General features: G+C 45.8%; 1 protein-coding gene across 1 annotated transcript in view; it reads right to left on the bottom strand.

The window, feature by feature from the left end:
* The window catches only part of LOC118936859 (F-box only protein 10-like), a 30524-nt gene extending 24019 nt beyond the window's left edge, over window positions 1-6505 (bottom strand). Inside the window, exons 1-5 of the mRNA XM_036934361.1 lie at window positions 6236-6505; window positions 4249-4494; window positions 3872-4139; window positions 2954-3088; window positions 361-1191 (exon numbers count right to left, since the gene is read on the bottom strand). Coding sequence (XP_036790256.1) covers window positions 361-1191; window positions 2954-3088; window positions 3872-4139; window positions 4249-4475 — 1461 coding nt within the window. The 5' untranslated portion in view covers window positions 4476-4494; window positions 6236-6505. The remainder of the gene's footprint in view (window positions 1-360; window positions 1192-2953; window positions 3089-3871; window positions 4140-4248; window positions 4495-6235) is intronic.
* Between the last annotated feature and the right edge of the window lie 10451 nt (window positions 6506-16956).

Genomic DNA, 16956 nt, shown 5'->3' with positions numbered 1-16956 from the left:
ACCAACCAACCAACCCATCAATCAATCAACCAATCAACCAACAAACCAACCCATCAATCAACCAACCAACCAACCAACCAACCAAACAACCAACCAACCAACCAACCAACCAACCAACCCATCAATCAACCAACCAATCAATCAATCAACCAATCAACCAACAAACCAACCCATCAATCAACCAACCAACCAACCAACCCTTCAACAAACCAACCAACCAACCCATCAACAAACCAACCAACCCATCAATCAATCAACCAACCCATCAATCAATCAATCAATCAACCCATAAACCAATCAACCAACCCTTCAATCAATCAACCAACCCATCATATCAGATCGGCAGCCCTATCTGGTTACCGTGGCGTTCTGGATGCAGCGCACGGCATAGGTCAGCGCCCGGAACACGTTTCCTTCCAACCTGGCGTTTCCGTGGTTACACACGTGCACACCGCCCTTGCCGTCCCGAAACAGGCAGCGCCTCAGCACGCACCCCTGCACCGTCTCGATCAGCGCCTGGGCCCCGGGGTCGCGTTGGAGCTCCTCGGTCAGGGTTCGGACTTCAGGGGTCAGCGAGGGGAAGTCGGGGGAGACGTCCTGGTTGGGTCTGAGGAGATGAGAGAGGCCGTGGTGACTGTGGGCCAGTCTGTAGTTTAGACTGTTGTTGCCTTGTCCTGAACCTTCCTCTCCTTTTCCCTCCTCCTCCTCCTCTTCCTCGTCACTAGGAGCGCTGTCGCTCCAGCCGTCGTCAATCACAGTATCCTGACACACTCCTTCCTCCCCTCCTCCTCCTCCTCCTCTCCTCCTGCTCTCCGTTTCTCCTTTGCTCCAGTCCTCCAGGGTGATGGTAGCCTCAGGGGGTTGTGTGGCTCCTGAATGCCCGCCCAAGGTGTCCCCAGCTGGGCTACCACTCCCAGGCGAGGTCCAGGATGTGGTGATTCGGGCCAGAGCGGCCAAGTGTTTACAGGCCCAGTTCCGCTCCGTTGCTGGAGCGCCCTCAACTGTCACGGACGCCGAATCACTTCCTGAGAAATCACAGCTATCCAACAGGCTGAGGGCCACGCCCAGGAAGTGGGTGGAGCTTCCCTGTGAGAATGAGCAGAAGCGGGCGTGGCAGGTTCCTGGCCCTCGGATCTGCAGCTGAGCTCCCTCGAAATTACAGTTGTCCAACTGGACATGACCTGACGACGTCTGGTGGAGGGAGAGGGCAGGAGGATGTAGAGGGAGAGGGGAGAGGGCAGGAGGATGTAGAGGGAGAGGGGAGAGGGCAGGAGGATGTAGAGGGAAAGAGGATGTAGAGGGAAGGAGGTGGAGGGCAGGAGGGAGTAGAGGGTAGGAGGGGGAGGGAGGAGGTAGAGGGTATGAGGGAGTAGAGGGTAGGAGGTGGAGGGCAGGAGGGAGTAGAGGGTAGGAGGAGGAGGGAGGATGTAGAGGGTAGGAGGGAGTAGAGGGTAGGAGGGAGGATGTAGAGGGCAGGAGGTGGAGGGCAGGAGGGAGTAGAGGGTAGGAGGGCAGGAGGGAGTAGAGGGTAGGAGGAGGAGGGAGGAGGTAGAGGGTAGGAGGGGGAGGGAGGAGGTAGAGGGTAGGAGGGAGAGGGAGAAGGTAGAGGGTAGGAGGGAGTAGAGGGTAGGAGGGAGTAGAGGGCAGGAGGATGTAGAGGGAAGGAGGTGGAGGGCAGGAGGGAGTAGAGGGTAGGAGGGGGAGGGAGGAGGTAGAGGGTATGAGGGAGTAGAGGGTAGGAGGTGGAGGGCAGGAGGGAGTAGAGGGTAGGAGGAGGAGGGAGGATGTAGAGGGTAGGAGGGAGTAGAGGGTAGGAGGAGGAGGGAGGATGTAGAGGGCAGGAGGTGGAGGGCAGGAGGGAGTAGAGGGTAGGAGGAGGAGGGCAGGAGGGAGTAGAGGGTAGGAGGAGGAGGGAGGAGGTAGAGGGTAGGAGGGGGAGGGAGGTGGTAGAGGGTAGGAGGGAGAGGGAGAAGGTAGAGGGTAGGAGGGAGTAGAGGGTAGGAGGGAGTAGAGGGCAGGAGGGAGTAGAGGGCAGGAGGTGAAGGGCAGGAGGGAGTAGAGGGTAGGAGGGAGAGGGAGGAGGTAGAGGGCAGGAGGGAGTAGAGGGTAAGAGGGGGGGGGAGGTAGAGGGCAGGGGGGAGAGGGAGGAGGTAGAGGGCAGGAGGGAGTAGAGGGTAGGAGGAGGAGGGAGGCGGTAGAGGGTAGGAGGGAGAGGGAGGAGGTAGAGGGCAGGAGGATGTAGAGGGCAGGAGGTGGAGGGCAGGAGGGAGTAGAGGGAGGAGAGGGAGGGCAGGAGGTGGAGGGAGTAGAGGGTAGGAGGGGGAGGGAGGAGGTAGAGGGTAGGAGGGGGAGGGAGGAGGTAGAGGGTAGGAGGTGGAGGGAGGAGGTAGAGGGCAGGGGGAGAGGGAGTAGAGGGTAGGAGGGAGAGGGAGGAGGTAGAGGGCAGGAGGTGGAGGGCAGGAGGGGGTAGAGGGTAGGAGGGGGAGGGAGGAGGTAGAGGGTAGGAGGGAGTAGAGGGTAGGAGGTGGAGGGCAGGAGGTAGAGGGTAGGAGGTGGAGGGAGGAGGTAGAGGGCAGGAGGATGTAGAGGGCAGGAGGTGGAGGGTAGGAGGGGGAGGGAGGAGGTAGAGGGTAGGAGGTGGAGGGAGGAGGTAGAGGGCAGGGGGGAGAGGGAGTAGAGGGTAGGAGGGGGAGGGAGGAGGTAGAGGGTAGGAGGGGGAGGGAGGAGGTAGAGGGTAGGAGGGGGAGGGAGGAGGTAGAGGGTAGGAGGGGGAGGGAGGAGGTAGAGGGCAGGAGGTAGAGGGTAGGGAGGAGGGAGGGTAGGGAGAGGGAGGAGGTAGAGGGTAGGGAGGAGGGAGAGGGAGGGTAGGGAGGAGGGAGAGGGAGGAGGGAGAGGCACTGTCACATGTACTGTTGTAAAAAGGGTTTTATAAATGTGATCTGATTGGACGTACTTTGTATACAACGGTGGAGAACCATGCAGGCATGAAGACCAGGTTGGACAGCCTGGCTGTGGGACACTGCTGCTCCAGACTGACCAGGAGAGCCACGTCCCCCAGCCTCCCTAACCCCACCACCTCCACAGGCACCTGGCAGGGTCAAAGGTCCATATTTTCATTTATCAAATTGCAGATCTTATTACAATACATACTAAAAAATACTAACAGATATTAACAGATACTAACAGATATTAACAGATAGTAACAGATATTAACAGATAGTAACATATACTAACAGATATTAACAGATACTAACAGATATTAACAGATAGTAACATATACTAACAGATATTAACAGATACTAACAGATACTAACAGATATTAACAGATACTAACAGATATTAACAGATACTAACAGGCATTAACAGATACTAACAAGCATTAAGATACTAAAATATTAACAGATACTAACAGATATTAACATACTAATGTATTAACATATTAACAGATATTAACAAATACTAACGGGCATTAACAGATATTAACAGATACTAACAGATATTAACAGACACTAACAGATACTAACAGATACTAACAGATACTAACAGATATTAACAGATACTAACAGATATTAACAGATACTAACAGATATTAACAGACACTTACAGACATTAAGATACTAATATATTAACAGATACTAACAGATACTAACAGACATTAAGGTACTAATATATTAACAGATATTAACAGATACTAACAGATATTAACAGATACTAACAGATACTAACAGATATTGACAGATACTAACAGATACTAACAGGCATTAACAGATACTAACAGATACTAACAGGCATTAAGGTCAGCCAATCAGTAAGTCACCTTTAACTAGACATTGCATCATCAAGACAACAGCAGCCAATCAGAAAAAGTCACCTTCAGCACCAACTCTGCCTGCTCCTCATACACCCCGGGGTGCAGTACCACCCGGTCGTACGACCCAGCGACCCCCAACGCCCCCCTCAGCGTCTCCAGCTCCAGCCCCGACCCCACCTGCCACACCCTCCTCTCCTTCCTCCGGCGGAACAGGTGGAGGCAGGCGGAGGGCTGGAGCTCAGGGTGGGCGTGACGGGACCAGGTACGGCTGGCGATGGCGTGCTGCCTCAGGGCTTCTCTCCAGGACGAGGGCTCCAGGTGGGGCCGGCTGGGGGGGGGGGGGGGGGGGGGGGGGGGCACACACAGACACACGGGGGTTAGAGAATGTCAACGAGGACCTTTCGTAGTTCAGAGAACGTCCATCTCCACTTCAGTACCTGGGCCAGTTGGGGTGTCGAGGACACTCGGGCAGGCCCAGGCAGAGCTGTCTCCAACGGGTGTTATCCAGGGAGAGGATCAGCTCTCTCCAGGCCCTGCACACCAGGCTGCAACGGCCCAGCTCTGGGAGGGGGAGGTAGGCCAGGACCACACGCCACACCTCCACTGGGAGGTTGACACCTCTACCTCCGCTGCTGCTGCTGCTTCCCCTGCTGCCCAGTGACATGGCTCTGATAGGGAGGCACCTGGGGACAGGAGACACACAGACAGACAGACTGGGTTAGTTTAGACTAGGCCGTCAGACAGACAGACAGACAGACAGACTAGGTTTGTTTAGACTAGACAGACAGACAGACAGACAGACAGACAGACAGACAGGGCCTATAAACAAACAGACAGACAGACAGACAGACAGACTAGGAATACAGACAGACAGACAGACAGGGTCTATAGACAGACAGACAGACTAGGCCTATAGACAGACAGGGCCTATAAACAAACAAACAAACAGACAGACAGACAGACAGACAGACAGACAGACAGACAGACAGACAGACAGACAGACAGACAGACAGACAGACAGACAGACAGACAGACAGACAGACAGACAGACAGACAGACAGACAGACAGACAGACAGACAGACAGACAGACAGACAGACAGACAGACAGACAGACAGACAGACAGACAGACAGACAGACAGACAGACAGACAGACAGACAGACAGACAGACAGACAGACAGACAGACAGACAGACAGACAGACAGACAGACAGACAGACAGACAGACAGACAGACAGACAGACAGACAGACAGACAGACAGACAGACAGACAGACAGACAGACAGACAGACAGACAGACAGACAGACAGACAGACAGACAGACAGACAGACAGACAGACAGACAGACAGACAGACAGACAGACAGACAGACAGACAGACAGACAGACAGACAGACAGACAGACAGACAGACAGACAGACAGACAGACAGACAGACAGACAGACAGACAGACAGACAGACAGACAGACAGACAGACAGACAGACAGACAGACAGACAGACAGACAGACAGACAGACAGACAGACAGACAGACAGACAGACAGACAGACAGACAGACAGACAGACAGACAGACAGACAGACAGACAGACAGACAGACAGACAGACAGACAGACAGACAGACAGACAGACAGACAGACAGACAGACAGACAGGGTCGTTGTGATGGTGACTTCCACTGCCTATATCATGAATGGTGACCGTCTTGTATTGTACATAGTTTAAACTCTACAGACATAGGCTGTCAGCTCATTCTCCTGGGGCCCAGGAGAGGTTATAATCTCCACCCGGCACAGCCAGAAGAGGACTGGCCCACCCCTCAGAGCCTGGTTCCTCTCTAGGTTTCTTCCTAGGTTCTGGCCTTACTAGGGAGTTTTTCCTAGCCACCGTGCTTCTACACCTGCATTGCTTGCTGTTTGGGGGTTTTAGGCTGGGTTTCTGTACAGCACTTTGAGATATCAGCTGATGTGAGAAAGGGCTTTATAAATACATTTGATTTGATTTTGATTTGATTGGGCCAGATTACATTGTGGAACAGGCCAGCTAACATCTAACTAAAGGCTAGAGTGAGGAAGATGTTACAGTGTCTTGTCTGTCATTGAGTCATCATCATCATCAAGGGAATTTGTACCAACTAACAACACACATCGACGGGGTGGCAACTGGCAACAACATTGGATCGTCGAGGGCGCAACTTTGTTTCAACATCGGCAACGTTCTAAGAACGTTAGAACGTTAGAACGTAAAAAATGAATTATTGGCTGGCTATATATTTTTGTCGGGAAATAATAGCAACAATTTATCTACGGTACACATCTGCTTTTGGTGGACGTACCTGGTGAGATAAAGTTAGCTAGCAACCCGAATACTCACTAACGTTATTACGTCGGATTTACTACATTGTAGACTAGGCTGTATTTGACACCTTACCCGTGTTAAAGTCCCTTGGATGAAGAATAGCACATCCCAGCGTGGTTTTTAACTAGGTATATAGCTGTAATAGCCATGCTTCTTGAGATATATCGGAACAACGCCTGGTTCGGGATCAAGAATAGAAACACTGACAGGAATCAGACATTTTCCCTCACTTTACGGCAAGGCAAGCCATGGAAACCAACCAGGGACGCCCTTACACTGGGCGGGAGGGAGCGAGGGTGGGAGAGAGAGATAAGAGAGAGGGATGAGAGAGAGGATAGAGAGGAGAGAGAGAGAGGAAAGAGGAGAGAGAAGAGGAGAGAGAGAAGAGGAGAGAGAGAAGAGGAGAGGGAGAGAGAGGAGAGAGAGGAAGCTGAAGACGGAGAGAACTGAGAGGGAAGGGGAGGGATGAGGAGAGAGAGGAAATAAGTTTTTGCTCAAGTGATACACACACAAAACACACACAAATACACACACACACACACACACACTAGTGATGCGCATGTTGACTCAGAACCCGCAGTCCAAACCGCGGAGAAGGCGGGTAATTAAATTTTGTTTGGTTGAAGGGCGGGTGTGTGGGGAGCGGTCGGGCGGGAGGCGAACGGGCGGTAAATGAAGATCAAATTTATATCGATCTATAGGCTACATTGATGTTTTTCATTTCATGATGTTAGGCTATTTGGCATTAGTCCGTAAAGCTTAACTTAGAAGTGCCTAACTGTATGCGCGTCAAGCTAAGCCAAATGATTCTGGGACAGGTCAGAAAAGTGTAAATCGATCCACGGAGGCAAAAATGTACGATGCGAATTACATGGGAGTCAGGAGGGGGGGGGGGGGGGGGGGGGGGCTCCGCACCGCACCGCTCCCCGTTAGCCCCCCTTAAATAATGCTAATTTAACCATTCTCTTATTTGTTTAAAATGTAGCGGTAAATATGTTTTACAGTGATAAAATATAAAAAGTAAAACTTCCAAATGAAACGAACACCCCTCCACATCTGTGTTATGGTTTAAACCATTTATTAAGACGTGACTGCACGGTCCACTCAATAGTGCAACATTTCGATCTCAGCTGAGCGCCTTCAAAACGCATAGATTTTCCTTTCCACTTCCGCATTTTCGCCATTTGTTTGTCATGCGCCCTTGATTAAAACAAAAATAAGCATTTATTCCAATACATTCTATTTATTCATTGTTTGATTTTGTCAGTCAGCTGTTTAGAGGCTCATTGGTTTGTTTTCCAGGAGCATTGTGGGTATTGGTGTTCACCGTACCATTCATAGCCAGAAGTACCAGACCATTTATTTAACTTTATTATCTTCTATCGATATTAGATTTTTTATTTCCTGGATCAACTGATGATGGTCGACAATATCACTAGACAACTAGTCTACAGCTAGACACCAATATCACTAGACACCAATATCACTAGACACCAAAATCACTAGACACCAATATCACTAGACACCAATATCACTAGACAACTAGTCTACAGCTAGACACCAATATCACTAGACACCAATATCACTAGACAGCAAAATCACTAGACACCAATATCACTAGACAGCAAAATCACTAGACACCAATATCACTAGACACCAAAATCACTAGACACCAATATCACTAGACACCAATATCACTAGACACCAATATCACTAGACAACTAGTCTACAGCTAGACACCAATATCACTAGACACCAATATCACTAGACACCAATATCACTAGACACCAATATCACTAGACACCAATATCACTAGACACCAAAATCACTAGACACCAATATCACTAGACAGCAAAATCACTAGACAGCAAAATCACTAGACACCAATATCACTAGACAGCTAAATCACTAGACACCAATATCACTAGACAGCAAAATCACTAGACACCAATATCACTAGACACCAAAATCACTAGACACCAATATCACTAGACACCAATATCACTAGACACCAAAATCACTAAACACCAATATCACTAGACAACTAGTCTACAGCTAGACACCAATATCACTAGACACCAATATCACTAGACACCAATATCACTAGACACCAATATCACTAGACAGCAAAATCAATAGACACCAATATCACTAGACAGCAAAATCACTAGACACCAATATCACTAGACACCAAAATCACTAGACACCAATATCACTAGACACCAATATCACTAGACACCAATATCACTAGACAACTAGTCTACAGCTAGACACCAATATCACTAGACACCAATATCACTAGACACCAATATCACTAGACACCAATATCACTAGACACCAATATCACTAGACACCAATATCACTAGACACCAATATCACTAGACACCAAAATCACTAGACAGCAAAATCACTAGACACCAATATCACTAGACAGCAAAATCACTAGACACCAATATCACTAGACAGCAAAATCACTAGACACCAATATCACTAGACACCAAAATCACTAGACACCAATATCACTAGACACCAATATCACTAGACACCAAAATCACTAAACACCAATATCACTAGACAACTAGTCTACAGCTAGACACCAATATCACTAGACACCAATATCACTAGACACCAAAATCACTAGACACCAATATCACTTGACACCAATATCACTAGACACCAATATCACTAGACACCAAAATCACTAAACACCAATATCACTAGACAACTAGTCTACAGCTAGACACCAATATCACTAGACAACTAGACACCAACATCACTAGACACCAATATCACTAGACAGCTAGACACCAATATCACTAGACAACTAGACACCAATATCACTAGACAACTAGACACCAATATCACTAGACAACTAGACACCAATATCACTAGACAACTAGACACCAATATCACTAGACAACAATACCACGAGACACCAATATCACTAGACAACTAGCCGACAGCTAGACACCAATATCACTAGACAACTAGCCTACAGCTAGACACCAATATCACTAGACAACTAGACACCAATATCACTAGACATCAATATCACTAGACAACTAGCCTACAGCTAGACACCAATATCACTAGACAACTAGCCTACAGCTAGACACCAATGTCACTAGACACCAATATCACTAGACAACTAACCTACAGCTAGACACCAATATCACTAGACAACTAGCCTACAGCTAGATATCAATATCACTAGACAACTAGCCAACAGCTAGATACCAATATCACTAGACAACTAGCCTACAGCTAGACACCAATATCACTAGACAACTAGCCTACAGCTAGACACCAATATCACTAGACAACTAGCCTACAGCTAGACACCAATATCACTAGACAACTAGCCTACAGCTAGATATCAATATCACTAGACAACTAGCCAACAGCTAGATACCAATATCACTAGACAACTAGCCTACAGCTAGACACCAATATCACTAGACAACTAGCCTACAGCTAGACACCAATATCACTAGACAACTAGCCTACAGCTAGACACCAATATCACTAGACAACTAGCCTACAGCTAGACACCAATATCACTAGACAACTAGCCTACAGCTAGACACCAATATCACTAGACAACTAGCCTACAGCTAGACACCAATATCACTAGACACCTAATGACAAATGACAAATGCTTTTCATAGCCGAGCATTCAGAGGTCGAGCCCGAGGGGGGGGGGGGGGGGGGCGCAAGACCAGACAGGAAGAGCACATCAGTGACTCAACCCATTCAAGTCGAGTTTTAGTGGAAAAAAGTCTGGCACGACACTCAATCTTAGGACCCACTGAAGAGATGAGTCTTCAATAAAGACTTTAAGTTCGAGACCGAGTCTGCGTCTCTCACATGGGTAGGCAGACCGTTCCATAAAAATGGAGCTCTATAGGAGAAAGCCCTGCCTCCAGCTGTTTGCTTAGAAATTCTCGGGACAGAAAGGAGGCCTGCGTCTTGTGACCATAGCGTATGTGTAGGTATGTACGGCAGGACCAAATCAGAGAGATAGGTAGGAACAAGCCCATGTCATGCTTTGTAGGTTAGCAGTAAAACCTTGAAATCAACCCTTGCCTTGACAAGAAGCCAGTGTAGGGAGGCTAGCACTGGAGTAATATGATCACATTTTTTGGTTCTAGTCAGGATTCTAGCAGCCGTATTTAGCACTAACTGAAGTTTATTTAGTGGTTTATCCGGGTAGCCGGAAAGTAGAGCATTGCAGTAGTCTAACCTAGAAGTGACAAAAGCATGGATTCATTTTTCTGCGTCATTTTCGGACAGAAAGTTTCAGATTTTTGCAATGTTACAAAGATGGACAAAGCTGCCCTTGACATATTCTCGATATGTTTGTCAAAAGAGAGATCAGGGTCCAGAGTAACGCCGAGGACAAACCATCCACAGAGACAAACTGATATCTTTCCGACAGATAAGATCTAAACCAGGCCAGAACTTGTCCGTGTAGACCAATTTGAGTTTCCAATCTCTCCAAAAGAATGTGGTGATCGATGGTATCAAAAGCAGCACTAAGGTCTAGGAGCACGAGGACAGATGCAGAGCCTCGGTCCGATGCCATTGAAATGTCATTTACCACCTTAACTCGTGCCGTCTCAGTGCCATGATGGGGTCTAAAACCAGACTGAAGAGTTTTGAATACATTGTTTGTCTTCAGGAAGGCAGTGAGTTGCTGCACAACAACTTTTTCCAAAAATGTTGAGAGGAATGGGAGATTCGATATAAACTTGTTCCTTTTTTATTTTTTTTAAAGGTCAAGGTTTGGCTTTTTCAAAAGAGGCTTTATTATTAGCACTTTTAGTGAGTTTGGTACACATCCGGTGGATAGGGAGATGTTTATTATGTTCAACATAGGAGGGCCAAGCACAGGAAGCAGCTCTTTCAGTAGTTTAGTTGGAATAGGATCCAGTAGGCCGCTTGAAGGTTTTAGAGGCCATTACTATTTTCACAGAGATACAGGATTTTAAAAAAAACATGAGTGTCTCCCTTGATCCGAAGGTCCTGGCAGTGTTGTGCAGACCCAGGACAACTGAGTTTTGATCCGAAGGTCCTGGCAGTGTTGTGCAGACCCAGGACAACTGAGTTTTGATCCGAAGGTCCTGGCAGTGTTGTGCAGACCCAGGACAACTGAGTTTTGATCCGAGGTCCTGGCAGTGTTGTGCAGAACCAGGACAACTGAGTTTTGATCCGAAGGTCCTGGCAGTGTTGTGCAGACCCAGGACAACTGAGTTTTGATCCGAAGGTCCTGGCAGTGTTGTGCAGAACCAGGAACTCTTGAGTTTTGATCCGAAGGTCCTGGCAGTGTTGTGCAGAACCAGGAACTCTTGAGTTTTAGAGAAATACACAGATTCAAAGAGTAATTTGCTTTCCAATGATCATGATCTTTTCGTCCAAGAAGTTCATGAATTCATCTGTGTGAAGGTCATGAAGAACAAACGTTTATGGTTTGTTGTTGTCCTAGGCTACCTGGCTAAAATGCTAATTGCTCGCTAGCCTAATTTCCATTCATGGACAACGTTATCTAGTTAACATTAGCCTTCTACATTTAGCTACATATTTAAACTTCTATCCTCTCAGGCCAGGGGCACAACAATGTATGAATTAATGGTTGGATCAGAATCGGAAGTTATAATCATTTGCCAGTATGGAGAATGAAGTAAAACCGCAAGTCCAAATCCCTATCTCCATCCATGGCTAATTTAAGAAAGGACCTATTTTAGCTAGTTAGCTAGCTAGTTAGTCACCAGAAGACAACAACACAAAGATTTTCTGTCAATGACATATGTTCTCGATGTGATTGGAGTGCAGCCAAATCCAAGATGGTTTACCTTGACATTTCTTTTTTGGTTGAGCTCAACGTTGATTGGCTATTATTTAAAAAAAAAATATATATATATATATATATATATATATATATCAACGGAGGCTAAATGCTGGCTGGCTTCAATGCTACAGGTCGGCAACAATGTCATACTCTTTTGGACCACACAGCATCAGATACATGGTCTACACATAGAGAGACAGAGGGGAGCTGTTTCACTGTAAAGATAGCATCAGATACATGGTCTACACATAGAGAGATAATTTGAACATTGTTAAAACACTGTATATATATAATATGACATTTGTAATGTCTTTATTGTTTTGAAACTTCTCTATGTGTAATGTTTACTGTTAATTTTTATTGTTTATTTCACTTTATATATTCACTTTATATATTATCTACCTCACTTGCTTTGGCAATGTTAACACATGTTTCCCATGCCAATAAAGCCCTTGAATTGAATTGAATTGAATGGACAGAGGGGCGCTGTTTAGCTCACTCTGATCTTCGGTGAGATACATTCAGCTTCTTGCCAATTGAAGGAAAATTCAGAAACGCAGAGACACTAAAGATACATTATTTTAAAATATATTTTTTGGGGGGGAAAGCCTGGCTTCCCTTGGTATGAATACACACCACTGGCACACACACACACACACACACACACTTTTTTCTCTTCAATTCCTCCTCTCCTATAACCTTCTCTCTCTCTCTCTCTCTCTCTCTCTCTCTCTGCGTCTCTCTCTCTGCCTCTCTCTTTCTGTTCCCTCTACTCTCTCTCTCTCTCTTTCTGTTCTCTCTACTCTCTATCTGTCTCTTTCTATTCCCTCTACTCTCTCTCTCTCTCTCTCTCTCTCTCTCTCTCTCTCTCTCTCTCTCTCTCCTAACCTTAACCTCTCTCTCTCTCTCCTAACCTTAACCTCTCTCTCTTTCCTAATCGCTCTCTCTCTCTATCGCTCTCTCTCTCTGTTCCCTCTACTCTCTCTCTCTTTCTGTTCTCTCTACTCTATCTCTCTCTTTATATTCCCTCTACTCTCTCTCTCTCTCTCTCCTAACCTTAACCTCTCTCTCTCCTAACCTTAACCTCTCTCTCTCTCTCCTAACCTTAACCTCTCTCTCTCCTAATCGCTCTCTCTCTCTCTCCTAACCTCCTTTCTCTCTCCTACTCTCCTAATCTCTCTCTCGCTCTCTCTCTCTCCGAACCTTAACCTCTCTCTCTCCTAATCGCTCTCTCTCTCTTTCTCTCCTAACCTCCTTTCTCTCTCTCCTACTCTCCTAATCCTGTTCTCTCTCTCTCTCTCTCTCTCCTAACCTCTCTCCTACTCTCCTAACCTCTCTCTCTCTCTCTCTCTCTCTCTCATACTCTCCTAACCTCTCTCTCCTAACCTCCTCCCCTCGCTCTCTCAATCCCTCTCTCTTTCTGTTTCTGTCTTTATTCACTAGACAGTTGAATGGCAAAGTGGATGAAGGAGATATGAGAACACATTAACATAGACACCTGCCTCTCACCCCCATTAACATAGACACCTGCCTCTCACATCCATTCAAGTGCAGGCAAACACACACACGGAATACACACGCAACACACACGGAACACACAGACATGCACACCACCTAGTATGTGAGTGGTGACAGGCCAAATCACAGACATATTCACCACAGAGCTACAATACGATTATGTTTCTGTTATCTTCAACAGTGTAGTGAAAACCCTTTCTCACTGTGGTCCTCTGTAAACTCAGCTGGTAGAGCATAGAGCTCGCAACTCCAGGATAGTGGGTTTGATTACCGGGACCACCCGTATGTATGAACACATGACTGTAAGTTGTGCTAAAAATTAAAAATCCTACAGTGTGATTTTCTGGATTTTTTTCTTCTCATTTTGTCTGTCATAGTTGAAGTGTACCTATGATGAAAATTACAGGCCTCTCCCATCTTTTTAAGTGGGAGAACTTGCACAATTGGTGGCAGACTAAATACTTTTTTGCCCCACTGTATATTCTTATTATATTGATAGTGTTGCCTGTCACATTGTAGTAATGAGGTGTTCCATCCTCAGTGTTTAAACTCTGTTCAATAAGGTGTTCCATCCTCTGGGTTTAAACTCTGTTCAATAAGGTGTTTAAACTCTGTTCAATGAGGTGTTCCATCCTCAGTGTTCAATAAGGTGTTCCATCCTCTGGGTTTAAACTCTGTTCAATAAGGTGTTTAAACTCTGTTCAATGAGGTGTTCCATCCTCAGTGTTCAATAAGGTGTTCCATCCTCAGTGTTTAAACTCTGTTCAATAAGGTGTTCCATCCTCAGTGTTTAAACTCTGTTCAATAAGGTGTTCCATCCTCAGTGTTTAAACTCTGTTCAATAAGGTGTTCCATCCTCAGTGTTTAAACTCTGTTCAATGAGGTGTTCCATCCTCAGTGTTTAGACTCTGTTCAATAAGGTGTTCCATCCTCAGTGTTTAGACTCTGTTCAATAAGGTGTTTAAACTCTGTTCAATGAGGTGTTCCATCCTCAGTGTTCAATAAGGTGTTTAAACTCTGTTCAATGAGGTGTTCCATCCTCAGTGTTCAATAAGGTGTTTAAACTCTGTTCAATGAGGTGTTCCATCCTCAGTGTTCAATAAGGTGTTCCGTCCTCAGTGTTTAAACTCTGTTCAATGAGGTGTTCCATCCTCAGGGTTCAATAAGGTGTTTAAACTCTGTTCAATGAGGTGTTCCATCCTCAGTGTTCAATAAGGTGTTCCGTCCTCAGTGTTTAAACTCTGTTCAATAAGGTGTTTAAACTCTGTTCAATGAGGTGTTCCATCCTCAGTGTTCAATAAGGTGTTCCATCCTCAGTGTTTAAACTATGTTCAATAAGGTGTTTAAACTCTGTTCAATGAGGTGTTCCATCCTCAGTGTTCAATAAGGTGTTCCATCCTCAGTGTTTAAACTCTGTTCAATAAGGTGTTCCATCCTCAGTGTTTAGACTCTGTTCAATAAGGTGTTCCATCCTCAGTGTTTAGACTCTGTTCAATAAGGTGTTTAAACTCTGTTCAATGAGGTGTTCCATCCTCAGTGTTCAATAAGGTGTTCCATCCTCAGTGTTTAGACTCTGTTCAATAAGGTGTTTAAACTCTGTTCAATAAGGTGTTCCATCCTCAGTGTTTAGACTCTGTTCAATAAGGTGTTTAAACTCTGTTCAATGAGGTGTTCCATCCTCAGTGTTTAAACTCTGTTCAATAAGGTGTTCCATCCTCAGGGTTTAAACTCTGTTCAATAAGGTGTTCCATCCTCAGGGTTTAAACTCTGTTCAATGAGGTGTTCCATCCTCAGTGTTTAAACTCTGTTCAATGAGGTGTTCCATCCTCAGTGTTTAAACTCTGTTCAATGAGGTGTTTAAACTCTGTTCAATGAGGTGTTCCATCCTCAGTGTTCAATAAGGTGTTCCATCCTCAGTGTTCAATAAGGTGTTCCATCCTCAGTGTTTAAACTCTGTTCAATAAGGTGTTTAAACTCTGTTCAATAAGGTGTTCCATCCTCAGTGTTCAATAAGGTGTTCCATCCTCAGTGTTCAATAAGGTGTTCCATCCTCAGTGTTCAATAAGGTGTTCCATCCTCAGTGTTTAAACTATGTTCAATAAGGTGTTTAAACTCTGTTCAATAAGGTGTTTAAACTCTGTTCAATGAGGTGTTCCATCCTCAGTGTTTAAACTCTGTTCAATGAGGTGTTCCATCCTCAGTGTTTAAACTCTGTTCAATGAGGTGTTCCATCCTCAGGGTTTAAACTCTGTTCAATAAGGTGTTCCATCCTCAGTGTTTAGACTCTGTTCAATGAGGTGTTCCATCCTCAGTGTTTAAACTCTGTTCAATGAGGTGTTCCATCCTCAGTGTTTAAACTCTGTTCAATAAGGTGTTCCATCCTCAGTGTTTAAACTCTGTTCAATGAGGTGTTCCATCCTCAGTGTTTAAACTCTGTTCAATAAGGTGTTCCATCCTCAGTGTTTAAACTCTGTTCAATGAGGTGTTCCATCCTCAGTGTTTAAACTCTGTTCAATGAGGTGTTCCATCCTCAGTGTTTAAACTCTGTTCAATGAGGTGTTCCATCCTCAGTGTTTAAACTCTGTTCAATGAGGTGTTCCATCCTCAGTGTTTAAACTCTGTTCAATGAGGTGTTCCATCCTCAGTGTTTAAACTCTGTTCAATGAGGTGTTCACTAAGGTGATCCTTTGCTTGTTTTGGTGTTGTACATGAAGGACCCCATATCCTCTCCCTTCAGATGTGTGAGTGTGTGTGTGTGTGTGTGTGTGTGTGTGTGTGTGTGTGTGTGTGTGTGTGTGTGTGTGTGTGTGTGTGTGTGTGTGTGTGTGTGTGTGTGTGTGTGTGTGTGTGTGTGTGTGTGCGTGCGTGCGTGCGTGCGCGTGTGTGTGTGTGTGTGTGTGTGCATTTAAATAGGGATTCTCCTTTCATGTTGTTCATTCAGGCGAGCTTGCATTAATTAAGCACTCTTTGATAATCATTTCACAACACCTCTGATTAGAATCACATTGGGTTCTTCTGACACACTGTATGCCCCTCCCCCCGTCTCTATGGTAACACAGCCCAACCGCCCCTTGATGTGTGGACCAACCAGGATGCGGTCAACAGGAGAAGAGAGGATTTAGGGTGTGAAGTGTAGAAGTTTGTTGCTCCCAAATACCAGGTCTAGGATCAGTTACACAACCCATATATTCTTCATTACAGGCTCCTAATACCAGGTCTAGGGTCAGTTATACAACCCATATATCCTTCATTACAGAACCCTAATACCAGGTCTAGGATCAGTTACACAACCCATATATCCTTCATTACAGGCCAGGTCTAGGATCAGTTATACAACACATATATCATATCCTTCATTACAGGCTCCTAATAACAGGTCTAGAATCAGTTACACAACCCATATATCCTTCATTACAGGCCCCTAATA

Source organism: Oncorhynchus mykiss, chromosome 10, assembly GCF_013265735.2.
Source record: "Oncorhynchus mykiss isolate Arlee chromosome 10, USDA_OmykA_1.1, whole genome shotgun sequence".
Lineage (NCBI taxonomy): Eukaryota > Metazoa > Chordata > Actinopteri > Salmoniformes > Salmonidae > Oncorhynchus > Oncorhynchus mykiss.
The sequence above is the reverse complement of the archived record's forward strand: the minus strand, read 5'-3'. Positions and strand labels throughout refer to the sequence as shown.